Genomic DNA, 14,499 nt, shown 5'->3' on the forward strand with positions numbered 1-14,499 from the left:
AATCCATATAATCTAGAATTAATGTTTCATATATTTTGGTTCCCATTGATTTTCCCGAAAATGAGGTATGGTCAAAGAAAAAGGTCAGCACTAGGGAAATCTGGGCTGTTGCCAGGGCCTTCACGGCTTGGATTGTCCATAGAGATCTAGGTAATCATGCTCTAAGCTTGTCAAACTGAGGTTGGGTTAGACCCACTCTGACTAAATCACCCTAGGACCCACATCCACCTGGAGCCAGCCCTGGCTATTATTGTAGTGTCAAGAGTACCTGAATGTGGTTGTCATTGTCGAGCAGTTACCTGGGAGGTCAACACAAAAAACAAGTTCCAAATTGTCAATCCTACATTGAGCGCTGCAGGTTATGGGTTTGGTGGTTCCTGTTCACACCAAGTTTCACTTTACAAGATAGAAACCGTGCTGCTCCTCAATAGGTACTCTTTCGACCATTCCGGCAGATGCAGACCTTCGATAATGCACCAATTCACTGTTTCTGTGCTTCACAATCCAATATTGCTCATTTCTCCTAAAAGACTCGTTTCTCCTATAAATGTTAGGACGAAAGTAGCAAAACAATAGTGAATCACCGCAAAGGACGTTCTTTATCAGATTTTTATTATACTCACAGGATTAAAAGAATCATAGGTGTAACAAATATTAAAAACCGGTTTTCCGTCTGCCTGTATGGAGATAGATAAATTTTGTGGAAGTTTGTTCATTTAAGTGTTTACCCTTCATGGAGGGTTTATAAGGAATTTTAAATGTGTATTTTAATGGCTTAAAGATTGTATTTTATATAACCATGAAAGTGAAGGGAGGAACGATTTTTTTGTATAAAAGGCACGCCCTAGAGAGCACCCCATGCACCCCTGACGAAGCGAAGGTGAAACCCAGGTCGGGTGACAGATGGGAAATCGTTTTTTAAAATTTGTTACGCCTATGATTCTTAATCCTGTGAGAATTAGTGATGAGCAGCAGTTGTCATATTCAAATTCGCGATATTTCGCGAATATTTTTTAGAATATTCAACAAATATTCGCAAATTCGAATATTCATTATATTCTATATTTTATTTTACTTGAAAAATCAGCAAGGTAATGAGCGCGTAATACGCAAATATTACACGATCAATACAGGCGTGGGTCAAAAAGGAATATATAGCATTATAGAATATAATGCTATATATTCGTTTTTTAGAATATTCGTCATTTTTTTCCATCTGAAGTTATGATTCCTGCCTGCTTAAGTTGACTTCAGATGGAAAAAAATTACGAATATTCAAAAAAAATTATATATTGAGTAATATAGCTAATATAGTGCTATATTCGTTTTTCTAAAACAAGAATATATTGCAGTATAGCGAATATTCTAAAAAACAAATCTAGAGCAATTTAGCTAATATAGTGCTATAATCTTCTTTGTCTAACATTTGTAATTTTTTTCTCATCTGAAGTTCATATTTGAAAAAAATTACAACTATAAAAAAAAGATTATAGCACTATATTAGCTAAATTGCTCTATATTATTTATTTTCGAATATTCGCTATATTGCTATATATTCTTGTTTTAGAATATTATGAATATTCAAAAAAACTAATATCTAGCATCCCTGTCACCATGGGAACGCCTGGGGGTTAGAATATACCATCTGATCTGAGTTTTCATGATCTCAGTGAGATTGTGAAAACTCAGATCCGATGGCATATTCTAACCCCCAGGCGTTCCCATGGTGACGGATCGCTTGTCGGGGAGGAGTATGCCGAAGTGGAACAACTGTACAGATTGAAAAAAAAAAAGATGAATATTTTAAAAACTAATATATTCAATATAGTGCTATATATTCGTTTTTTAGAACATTCGTAATTTTTTCCATCTAAAGTCATGATTCCTCCCTGCTTAAGTTGCTTGTGGGTCAATGACTCATTGGCCCACAAGCAAGAAACAGGGAGGAATCATGTGTTCAGATTGTAAAAAATGCTGAATATTCGCTATAACGAATATATAGCACTATATTCCAAATATTAGCGAATTCTCGAAGCTGCGATATTCGAGATAAAAATTTGCTATTCGAATATTCGCGCTCAACACTAGTGAGTATAATAAAAATCGGATAAAGAACGTCCTTTGCGGTGCTTCACTATTGTTTTGCTCCTTTCGTCCTAACATTTATAGGAGAAACTAGTCTTTTAGGAGAAATTAGCAATATTGGATTGTAAAGCACTGAAACTGTGAATTGGTGCATTATTGAAGATCTGCATCTGCTGGAATAGTCAAAAGAGTACTTATTAAGGAGCAGCACGGTTTCTATCTTGTGAAGTTACCTGGGAGGGCTGCTCTGCAGGAAAAAAACAGTAAGGGTCCAGCATTCTTAGGATTGATGGGGGTTCCAGAGGTTGGATTCTCACCTAGATCTCTATAGATTATCCATAGAAATCTAGGTGAACATGCTTTAGGTTTAGGGTGGGGTTAGACCAATCTGACTAATTCACCCTAGGACCCACATGCACCCGGAGCCATCTCTGGGTATTACTGTAGTGTCAAGAGTATCTAAATGTGGTTGACCTGCAGATCCCTACAAAGCAGATGTCCATGATCACTGTTCTGCAGGAAAAAACTTTGTTGAGTATAGCATTTTTAGGTTTGATGGGGGTTCCAGAGAGTGGATTCTCACCTGATCTCTATGGATTGTCCATACAGATCTAGGTAACATGCTCTAAGCTTGCCAAGCTGGGGTTGGGTTAGAACCATCTAACTAATTCACCCCAGGACCCACATCCACCTGGACGCATCCCTTGGTGGTATTGTACTGTCAAGAGTATCTGAATGTAATTTTCCTGTAGGCCCCTACATAGCAGATGCCTAGGATGGCTTCTCTGTAGATACAATAAACAGTGAATGGTCCAGCATTCACTGGAGATCTAGATGAACATGCTCTAAGCTTGTCAAGCTGAGGTTGGGTTAGACCCATTCTGACTAATTAATTCCAGGATCCACTTGTATGAATGCAACAACATATGAATGTGGCTTTGCTGCAGACCCCTACATAGCAGGTGCCTGGGTGCGCTGCCCTGAAGGGAAAAAAAACAGTGAAGGGTCCAGCATTCTTAGGACTGATGGGGATCTCAAGAGTTTAGATTCTCACCTGATCTCTATGGATCCTAATCCTTTAAGCGGGAAATAGACGTTAAGTAGCTGTTGGCAAAATGGTCTTTTAGCCAACAGTTCTCTCTTCCAACTTGACCATAAATGCCTTTATTTCAATTGGTAAAGTAGAATAAGATACTGACAGACACATTTGGCAGTGAGTATTCTGGGGAAACAACAGATTGGGTACATTGAAATCCAACTAGTCTAGTCTAATTTTCCCCCATGACATCTGCTGTTGAGAAGTCCCCATTTATGTTGGCCAATGCCATTAAAATCAGCAAGCTCGATCAACTTTGATCAAACATGAATGAGCAGTTTTAGTTTGAGCTTTTGACTGCCTGCATCAACTTCAACCATGTCTGAAGTTGCTTTAAAGCTCCTAAATTTTAAATCCAGCTCTGCTAGGAATACCATACATTGACCTTGGAAAGCTTATGAAATTAAAAGACTACTATATCCCTGAGGTGTCAGTTTTAAATGCTGCAAAAAAACAGGAAGGTATCATACACCTATTAAATATGACAGACCAATCACCAAGAGGATTTTATGTCTGCAAGAAACGTAAATTGTCTGTCTGGTTTTTCTCTCAAAATGAAAAATGCCCAAAATAGTTGTAAGAAAGTCTTGCATTGTATTGTTCCATAGTCCTTGCTGGTAATGTAACCCCGAACAGAGAACATGGAGAGTCATCAAGGACCAGCCTCAGACAACATCACTAGTGTCTCAATGAAGACTATGACATAGCCAGTGGTCTTCTGTCAATCCTCTCGGGCAACAGGAATACCGGTAGTGGCCTACTGTTAATCCTTTCGGACAACAGGAATAATTGTCAAGTTTTTGTTTTTCTGAACACTAAGGAACTGCTCAGCTTGCACTCATAAATAATAGCTTTCTCTGCATTTCCTGTTCCTGTCTCTCAAAAAATACAAGTTTCCCATTGTTAATTTCATTTTGTTCTGAGAACAGAAGAATTCCTAATAATAACGGTTAAGGCTCCTTGTTCCTGGGATGTCTGGCTGTCCATTCATCCAAATCTCTCGAATGATGCGCTCTCTTTCTTCAAGCCTTTGTGCTCTCTCAAGTTCCTCTGCAGACGTAAAAACGTTCATATTTAAAGTCCTCTCAAAGCGTCTGTGCCTCCTGGCAGAAAGGTCAGAGGTGGTGTCCGAGTCATCATCACTGTCGCTGGTATCACTGTCACTCTCCTGTTTCCTGGGGTTCTTCTTCACTGTGGACCTCTTGCAGTCTGTCTGACAGGATATCCTCATTACTAAAGCCACTAGTGTCAGAATCAGGCCAATGCACACTCCAGATACGAAATACAATGCAGCTCTCTCCGGATTTTCTGCAAATAAATCAGAAAGATGTGTCAAAGAGAGGGAACAAAAAACAAGAAACCATTTATAATTAAGGACTTTTTTTTCCACCATTGTGCTATTTTTTTTAAACTGTCTCAGGGCATAATAAGAAATAAAATAGCTACAGCTTTCACGGTTTTCTCTTATATATAGAGCTAAATACTACAAAAATGTGCACAAGAAAGAAAGCTATGCAAAAACATCAGAACTGCACAATTTCAGTTTTTCTTCTCGTCTGGGTCGTAGGAGATGATGTAACTAGCGTGATCTAGCTGCCACATGCAGTTGGATGATTGTCTATGGTGGGCCTACATTTCTGAAAGTTTTCGTCCTAAGACTCATTTGGCCAACAGCTATTCCTTCCGACTCCTTATACACATGTACGCTCGGATCCACCACACATGCATGTGTCCCAACTCTGGCAACAGCGCGGCTCGCATGAAAACAAAAACTATCAGCCAGGTTGAAATCCAACATGTCCAATCCTTCTTTCCAACAACATCTGCTGTCATGGATGAGTTGTGAGGTCCCAAATCCATTACATGGTCACCTAGTCCTCCCAAAATCATTGGTCTTGGCCGACATTCATATAACACAAGAGAATCAGCCATTTTGAAGAAAATTGATTGCACGTTTCCAAACATCTGGCATCAACAGGAGGCTGTCTCTATATACATTATATCATCTGTCGATCTGGCCAAAATTATGTGCCAACAATGAACGGATTCATTTTAATTGACTAAAATATTTGGCCCGAAAGCACTCCCTTTAAGAGCTTTAGATCATTAACTTAAATCTATGCACTATGTAAAGTGAAACGTCCTTTATTTTCCATTGTAACATATGTAACATCTATACATTAGTTTGCCATGGTTTTGCTCTCTAACAAATCCTGTATACTCTATGCTCCCTGTTTTCCAAACCATTATTAACATGGTGCAAATGCTGTTTCAAGGAGTATTAATATATAACATGTGGATGGTGGGAGTCCAACCTCTAAGACCCCACCGATCCTGAGAATGAAGGGGGTGCTGCACTGATATAGCACTTTGTTGTTCCCGGTTGTGCAGGCAACAGCAGCGCAGCTTCATTCACGTGAGTGTGGTGTGGTGCGGTGTATTTCCCTAAGAGGATGAAGAGCTAAATCAGCATGACATCCCCTTAATTTCTCAGGATCAGTGGGAGTCTCAAAGGTCGGATCCCCACCAGTCAAACGATCATGGCACATCTTAAAAATATGCCAGTTATAGGATGGAAATATCCCTTTAAAAGGACTGTCTACTTTGGACAATCCTTTTTTATTGGCTGGATCCCTTTAAGCACACCCCAGGATGTTCCACTACTAGGACAATCAGAGATCAGCTCTAATCTGTGGATGGACCTGGCAGTAGGTGTTAAAATTCTCTACAGTGCCACCACTGGGGAATTTAAGTATAGTTCTTTTTTAAATCAATGGGCTCTGTGTAAAGCATGGGCATGTTGGGTCCTCCAGCGAACAAGATGCTCTTTGTAGCCGTTCCTTTCGCTGGCTGATAATGAGGATCCTGAATGGGAATATGAAAATGACAGTTTTATTGATATGCATTAAAAAAGATCCAGGAAGGACCTCCAATACCAGGACAAAGAATTACAATAAGGTGGTTTACTAATAGACTGCATCCAGATAAATGATAATGCTGCTGGGGAGAGGGGAATAGATTGTCCCTATACCTACCCCTATCCTAAAGCCTCAGCCCAGGGAGGACCCCTGATGGTGGAGACCCCCTGTCCACGTTCCTAGGCTATTATTAACCCTGCGTTATCCCTAAGGGTTTAAATGTCAATATGATATGGATACCCCCGGGTATGAGGCAGGGATAAAAAGTACACAAATACTGGATGCTATAGACAAAGTGCATATACATATAATCAGGGTTAACCATATAGTCAACACTCAGAATAAACCTTGAAGCGTTTCCCCCTAGTCAATACTATGGGATCATCAGGAGGTAAAGATATCGATAATAATAATCTATCAAGTACTGATGTAACACAATATATTAGGGCAATACCAGGTTACATAATGAGATAGCCGCTCTACATATAGTTTTAATGGGGAGCAGTCTGAGACCAATCAACTTAAGGTATAGCACCGTTCCAATTCAGCCACGGATATCAAATGTGGCAATAATACCGGTGCTACAGTCGCAGGTCCTGAAGGCCAGAGAAAAGTGTGTTCCACATCAGTTGATGGTATGGTACACCCTTCTCTGACAGCATTCCTGTCGTCCCACTGCAGATGGCCTTGATAAGGCCCACAATACTACAGGCCTCCTTGTGTTCAGCGCTCCCCAGGTAAGCGCTCACCTGGGGAGCGCTGAACACAAGGAGGCCTGTATATATTATGTTACATCAGTGCTTGATAGATTATTATTATCGATATCTTTACCTCCTGATGATCCCATAGTATTGACTAGGGGGAAACGCGTCGAGGTTTATTCTGAGTGTTGACTATATGGTTAACCCTGATTATTTGTATATGCATTTTGTCTATAGCATCCAGTATTTGTGTACTTTTTATCCCTGCCTCATACCCGGGGGTATCTATATCATATTGACATTTAAACCCTTAGGGATAATGCAGGGTTAAAAATTGCCTAGGAACGTGGACAGGGGGTCTCCACCATCAGGGGTCCTCCCTGGGCTGAGGCTGCAGTCTATTAGTAAACCACCTTATTGTAATTTTTTGTCCTGATATTGGAGGTCCTTCCTGGATCTTTTTTAATTCATATAAATAAAACTGTGATTTTAGTTTTTTGTTTTTTTTTGCTGGAACTTAGATGAATATAACAATGTGATTAAATTTAGCTGGAACTTGGAATATGAAAATGGGTTTTCTACATCAGACAACCTTTTAATATCTAGTAGGCCTGAAATATATAACTTGAAATGAAATAATCTTAAATTCCATCTACAATGTCTATAATATATAAACCCACAAAGAGTATGGCCTTGTTGTTCAAGGTATATTATCGTATCATCTGTGTTCTATCTCTCCCAAAAAATGAAAGTTAATCCCTTAACAACACACATTCACTTAGTGGACCTTACTCTGGCCCTGTGCCCAGACCACCAAAAAATGAAATTCCTGCATGACCGAGGTTTGACTTATCATTTACATTTTCATCTGTTCCTGGCCTCCTCTACACTCTCTCAATTATGTCAGGCCTTCCTGTACTGCAGCAGCTTGGCAAATAGCCGGAAAATGAAATTGTATGACAAATAATGCATTTGGGAACTTAATAAAGTGACTTCCAGGCTAGAACATTGGCCCATTGTGCAATATTAAAAAGAAGAAATGTTTGGCAGACTCATACAAGGATATTTAATAATCAAATGAAGGGATTTTTCATTATTTTTAATTTTTCTTTATCTACATTTTAAAAAACAGGTACAGACAGTTTCATAACATCTGGAAAATCAAGAAAAAAACACAGACCTACTGGAGGATGGCTGCAGTGGAATATAGCTTCACAATATTCTGCATTATTGTGCACTAAGAAATCTTCATTATGTTAATTCTTTGAAGATTGCAAAAGTATTACCATAGTGAAAATATGTACAGTCTAATACAGGGTAGGGCAGGCCTATCAGTAGATCGAAGCATCATTTTATGAGTTGAGTTGGATGATGGATCCTTAATATGATCTTCTCTAGTTCAACCCTGTAGGCTGATATAAGGTTGAATTAGTTTTTTGTATTTGACATATAAGACAACACTTTGTGGAGAATGTAAGTTCGGACCCTGAAAGAATTTCCAGACCAGGGGGCATCAGAACTCTGAATTCTCTGGAAATTATTGTAAAAAGGACTACTGAATCAAATTGATGCTACAAAGCCTGAATTTAGAGAACTGGTGTATGAGCCCCAAGGACTCCACCAACTTCATCAACTGACACAAGATGACTTTGGTTAGATTGTCAATAGAAGTCCTCCATTTTGATAAGAAAAAGACCCCCCTCCCCATTCCTATTTAACTCTTCCCTTACTAAGGACATATTTCATCCTCGCAAGGTGGCCATTCAGTAGCCAAGGATGTATCTGTACATCCATGCTACCAAAGGCTCTAGTTCAGGCTAGACTGTAGCTAGACACAAAATTGCATGTAGGTGCCTATGTATATAAATTGCTGAGTGGGATTTTGACAATGTGCCAATTTGTATGTTCTCCCCTTGTTCATGTGGATTTTCCCCTAAAGTCCTCCAAATGCTTAATGGGGTTCTCCAGGAATTAAGAAAATACTTAAATATTACTTTTATTATAAATATATTCTCAAATACCGTTTATCAGGGGAAACAAAATGGCCGCTGTCCATTAGTTCACACAAAACCTGTCCTGATCACACATGAGGACAAGTTACTTTATAACACTGAGTTAAAGAGCTGCCTCATCCTCCTCCTCCTCTCTGCTCTACTTGTCAGGGATTATGATCCTGAATCCAGATAAAAAGAACTTTAGCTGAATCTCTGGGGAATTTAGTTAATGAGGAGAGAAGAAGTACAGAAATGACATACAGGACAGGCTGTGGTAATGGAGACCGTAAACAATTGCTGTTTCTCATTAGCCCCACCTCACCCTCCTTTCATGTCTATTAAACTCCATTCCCACAGAGATTCACCTGTACTCAGGATCATGATTCCTGACAAGCAGAGCAGAGAGGAGGATGAGGCAGCACTGTGGCTAATTGTGGTGAAGTAACTTATCCTCCTGTGTTATTAGGACAGGTTTTGTGTGTACTGATAGGACGGCTGTCACTTTATTTCGCCTAATGATTTCTTCCTAGACAAAACAAGCCTTTCTAAGTAATGAAAAGTATTTGTGAATATATTTTTATTATAAAATAATATTTAAGTTTTTATTTTTATTTTTAATTCCTGGAGAACCACTTTAAGGGGACTAAAGGTGCTAAATGCTAAAGGTTAATCTCACTGGGAAAATCTAGTTTAATAAAAGGACCCTAATGTGTCAGCAAGACTATAGACCAAGTACTGTACAAACGGCACCTTTTACTTTTAAATACCCAGCACGTTTGCAGATTGTGTTGTCAGTGGGGGCTTGAGCATTTGGCCCCCCAATTTTCACTTATCCCCTATCACAAGGTTCTTGTATCAGCAAAAAAAACATTATAGGGAAGAACATCCGCTACTGATATTTATTACAGTGTAACCATGGAAGGACCTCCTTATCTCACTGATGGCTGATTCTTAAAGACTTCGGACTTACCCTTAATGAAAACCTAAACTGTTTTCCATTTGCTTATTCTGGTTCCTCAAGACTCTCAGAAAAATAAGGCCAAGGAGCATATGGATCCCACATGCTTCATCTTCCGAGTAGAAGACACCCTGGGAATGGGACATCTCATTACTTGGATGTAGTCTACCTGTCATTTTAATTTGATCTCAAGTGTCAGATTAAGCTTGGTTCTTTGGCCCTGTCCTCCAGTATGAGTGTGCCATTGAGTATGGTAATTTTGTGACCTCCAAGTCTCATGGTTCTTTGACCGTGCATATTTTTAAGATCTGTAGTTATTTTGCAGACGATAACACTTCATTCTTGATCCGTGATGTTTAACTGTTTTTGAGAAACTGGAAAGTAATAAGCCATCTGCTCATTGTATGGAAGATCCAAAAGTTCTATTTAGAAATTCAGATGCTCAACCCCGTTGACGTAGAATAGAAATTAGTCAGCCTTTTCCTTACAATGACATTTTAAACGAGCAGAACTACTGATGAAATAATAGCTGTGTGCACTTTTGGCGTTGGCTCGTCATAGTGTTTGCACCTGCTAAACCATGGGCCATTACATGTCCAGCACAGCTGTCCTACGCCTATAAATACTGGGACATTCCTTAAAGAGCTGCAAAACCTTCTTTACTGGTCTGAGTTGTTGAATGCATTTATTTATACATGGCAATGTTACAAGCCGAGTCTTAAATGGTCCAAGAGCAGCAGCTGTAGTGTAAAAGTCTGAACATGAAACGATAATGTGAGACCCGGGTTGTAAACAGTAGTCCCAGTAGATGATCTATTAGGCACGTTTCATACATAGGAACTTTACGATATTTTTACACCATGAAGAAAGATGATGCTTCTAAATACGAAACACATACAGAAGGCAAATGCCAATGTAATCAGTGCAAAATAATGGTAAAAAACTGTACTGCAAGACCCAGCATAAGGGGTAGTAATGGACGAACATTGGCCGGGACGATTCGCGAACATGCGTTCGTGAACCGCGTGTTCGCGGCGGGTCCCATTCACTTTAATGGCAGGCGAACCTAAAAAACCTTCAGGTCATATTTCCAGCCAGCAAACAGTTACTAGAAGTACCCAAATAGTCCCACAACATGAACAGTGATATACCAGAGGGGGATCATTGGCAAAAAGTTCCACAAAAAATATATATTTTAATCAGGGGCCATTTTTCTTAAAGGGAAACTCTCAAAAATGTGCCCTGCTGGAGCCTATAAAAAAAATATTCCCTATCGGTTTGATGTATACAAATGTGCAACACTCAACGTTTTTGTATCCTGCAGAGTCCATTAAAAAATGCATATGTTAACGTACATTTTTTTCCTACCATGGAACTGTATGGTGAACGGACGCCACTGTACGGCATCAGTCTGAGGCATCTGTTAACGCATACATTTTTGGTATTGCATTAAATGGATGGCAAAAATAGGATGTGAACCCAGCCCTAGTGTCAGAATAAGCACCAGTACACAGCAGAGCAGCGTGGTTAAGAGGGGAGGCCACCATGTACTGACAGAGCGCTACCTGGTCCTGGTGGTCAGGGATGAGGACAGTGTTTCCCAAGGATCATTTTCTACTGGGAAATACAGGGCACAGTATAATATACTAGAATCTATATAACATAAAGATATTATCCCTACCCCCGAATAATAATACAATTAGGTGATCATTTATTATATAGAAATACATCTATGTGAGGTGTATTTCTGACCCAGATTGCGGCGCAAAGGTCCTTAGCACCGCAATCTGCATAATTTTTCACGCTCATGCCAGGTTTAAAAAAGGATAGCATGGGCAGGGAAAGGGATACAGTTATGGCCATCCAGTTATTGGATACCACCGCCATACACTGTATAGTGACCGGATAACATCGCCATACCATGACCGGATAAAAGGGTATAAGAGGGCACAGTACAGGGAATGACTAGGGCACTGCACAGAGTGTGGTAAGAGGTGAGGGTCACAGTTACATGACCCGGTGACATTAGAAGGTCCTTATGGTGAATGTGGTTCAAACGCCACCATAATGAGAGGCAGAGGAGTGAGACAGGGGTGTGATTATGTGGCTAGAGATAAAAAATGTAACTGTCGGCCAGTACAGGCCCCAAAAATTAGGCAATAGGCATTAACCTGACAGCAAAGAACTTTGGATTCTGTGGCTGGAGGTACATTAGGCGGTCACAGGATAAAAATGTAACTGTCGGCCAGTACAGGCCCCAGAAATTAGGCAATAGGCATTCACCTGACAGCAAAGAACTTTGGATTCTGTGGCTGGAGGTACATTAAGCAGTCACAGGATAAATATGTAACTGTCGGCCAGTACAGGCCCCAAAAATTAGACATTAACCTGACAGAAAAGGCCTTTAATGCCGCTGTATATACATAAGGCAAGGACCATTCTTTGTTCTGGGTGGTGGCGTATATGTGTGGGCTGGCATGAGGAAATTCAATTACACGTGGTCATCACAGGTGTTAAATTCCTCCGAGATTCATGCCTAATTCATTAAAAAAATGTGAAGTAGTCCACACTGTCGTGAGCTAGGCGAGTGCGCTTATCCGTTATGATACCCCTGTTGTGCTGAACGTCCTTTCGGACAGGACACTCGACGATGGGCAAGCCAAGAGTTCCATGGAAAATTGTGCCAGCTCTGGCCACAGGTCAAGCCTGCACACTCAGTAGTCAAGGGGTTCCTCGCTTCTCAGAGCATCCACATCGGTTGTTAACTCGATGTAGTCGGACAACTGTCAGTCTAGGCATTCCCTGAGGCTGGATTCGGAGGGCGGCTGTCGATGGGTTGGCTGTAAGAATGATCTCATATCCGAAGTGACCAACACATCCTAAAACCGCCCTCTTTTTGCAGGTACGGTAGGATTGGTACCCGCACCTGCTTCTCTGTAGGTGGAAATTCCTCTGCCAGTGCCCGCAACAGCAGAATGCAGCATCTCTCACAGCAAGGCCTGGAAATGCTGCATTCTGACAGCCCTCTGTGATGCTGGTAACATGTCCTATAAAAAATGAGATAAGGACAACACTACCTTTTGCTGAGTTGTCTCAGTAAGTCCAAACAGTGGCGGTGCCTGTGGTGTCAGATCCTGGCTTCAAAGATGCCCCAAGATGCAGAGATTGTAGAAAAAAACGCAGCACTCCAGCTTCTCAAATAAATCTGTGTTTACTGCCTCAACCAGCGTGCGACGTTTTGACTCAAATGAGTCTTTAGCAAGCTCAGTGTGATACATCAATGAACAAAATATATACATGTCACCTAAATCTGATTGGGTGGGAGGTCCACCCCTAAAGTGCCAGTCCCTCCCACATTTTGACTCAACCCATATATCCTATAGGGGTGACATCATCACTATGGATTACTGTGAGACATTAATTAAATCTACCACTTATTGCGGCTGAAGGTGATCGTACAAGTGCCTACTAATGGGCGGCGTCCCGTAGCACATGGTGCGCCTGCCGGCGTCTCCTCCACACATGCAGTTGGAGTTTCCGGCTCCAGCGCTAGCGGTGTTTCCGGTAATAGTGCTGAGGAACTTCTGGCCACATGACAAGCAGAGCTTCCCATTGCCTAGCTACCATTTTCTCTCATGTATTGGCAAACGGGAGGTATAATCATTGCTTGCCAGAGGCTGTCTTTAACCTATAGTGTGCGCTACAGGACATGATCCCATTGGCTACTGTCCACCGTTTAAGTCAATATGCCATACATTATTACAATAAACTGTATTTCAAAGTTCCATCGTTCATGGCGCACTGGTTAGTAAATCATGGGTATGTGTAAGATCTACCAGCTAATGAAGTAAGGTCAGTCATCTGAAGAGATCTGTCAAACTTGACATAATAATATGAGGGAAGCCTGGGAATTCGCTGAGAGGCCTCAGACTAAACGTGAACTACTATGTTTAATGTGACTAACCCAACATACACACTATAGGACCGTATATCAAGTCAGCCGAGGAGGAGACGGAGGATGGAGTAGGAGGAGGAGAAGATGAGGCCGGCCTGCATGCAATCTGTGGCTGTTAACACCAAATTCCACACTGGTGCCACAGGTTACATGCTTGATGGCCGTCAGAAAGTTCACCCAGTGGGCAGTAAAAGTTCCTGCCCGTGTTTGCTTGACCACGTGTCTGTGGTCAGATGTATCTTGGCACTTTGGCACTGACACTGTGCGCCAGAGATATATTAACTTGCTGCTGAACAGTGGCCATATAGTTCAGGGATGCCCTTCTGGGAGAAATATTTCCTTCCGGGGACCTTCCATTGTGGTGTGCCAATGGCCACAAATTTTCTAAAGGCCTCCGAGTCCACCAATTTATATGGCAGTAGTGGCACAGTAGCAGTTCCGACAAGCCAGCGGTCAGCCGTTGGGCAAGAGGATTATCCGGCATTATCATTTTTTTACGCTCGAACATTTGGGCCACGGAAGCCTGCCTTTTGCCAGATAAACGCAACGACAGCACAGTGGAAGGTGGAGGACAAATTGGAGGAGAGAGGAGAAGGATAAGAAGCAGGACGTGGAACGCTGGGAGTGTGGCTTTGTGGGTTCTGACGGCGTTGCTCCCACTGGGCTCAGTAATGGGAGGCCAGGTGCTTTCTTAAGGCAGTCGTCACTAAGGTGAGTGTTGGGCTTACCGCGACTTATGTGTTGACAGCACAGGCTGCACAACACTAACACCTTAAAAAAAGACCACACTGC

The 14,499-nt window shown here is 41.2% G+C and overlaps 1 protein-coding gene across 1 annotated transcript in view; it reads right to left on the minus strand.

The window, feature by feature from the left end:
* Positions 1-2,341: 2,341 nt before the first annotated feature.
* Positions 2,342-14,499, minus strand: part of LOC122934063 (protein eva-1 homolog C-like) — a 220,742-nt gene continuing 208,584 nt past the window's right edge. The window contains exon 8 of the mRNA XM_044289214.1: positions 2,342-4,489. Coding sequence (XP_044145149.1) covers positions 4,119-4,489 — 371 coding nt within the window. The 3' untranslated portion in view covers positions 2,342-4,118. The remainder of the gene's footprint in view (positions 4,490-14,499) is intronic.

Source organism: Bufo gargarizans, chromosome 4 (assembly GCF_014858855.1).
Source record: "Bufo gargarizans isolate SCDJY-AF-19 chromosome 4, ASM1485885v1, whole genome shotgun sequence".
Taxonomy (NCBI): domain Eukaryota; kingdom Metazoa; phylum Chordata; class Amphibia; order Anura; family Bufonidae; genus Bufo; species Bufo gargarizans.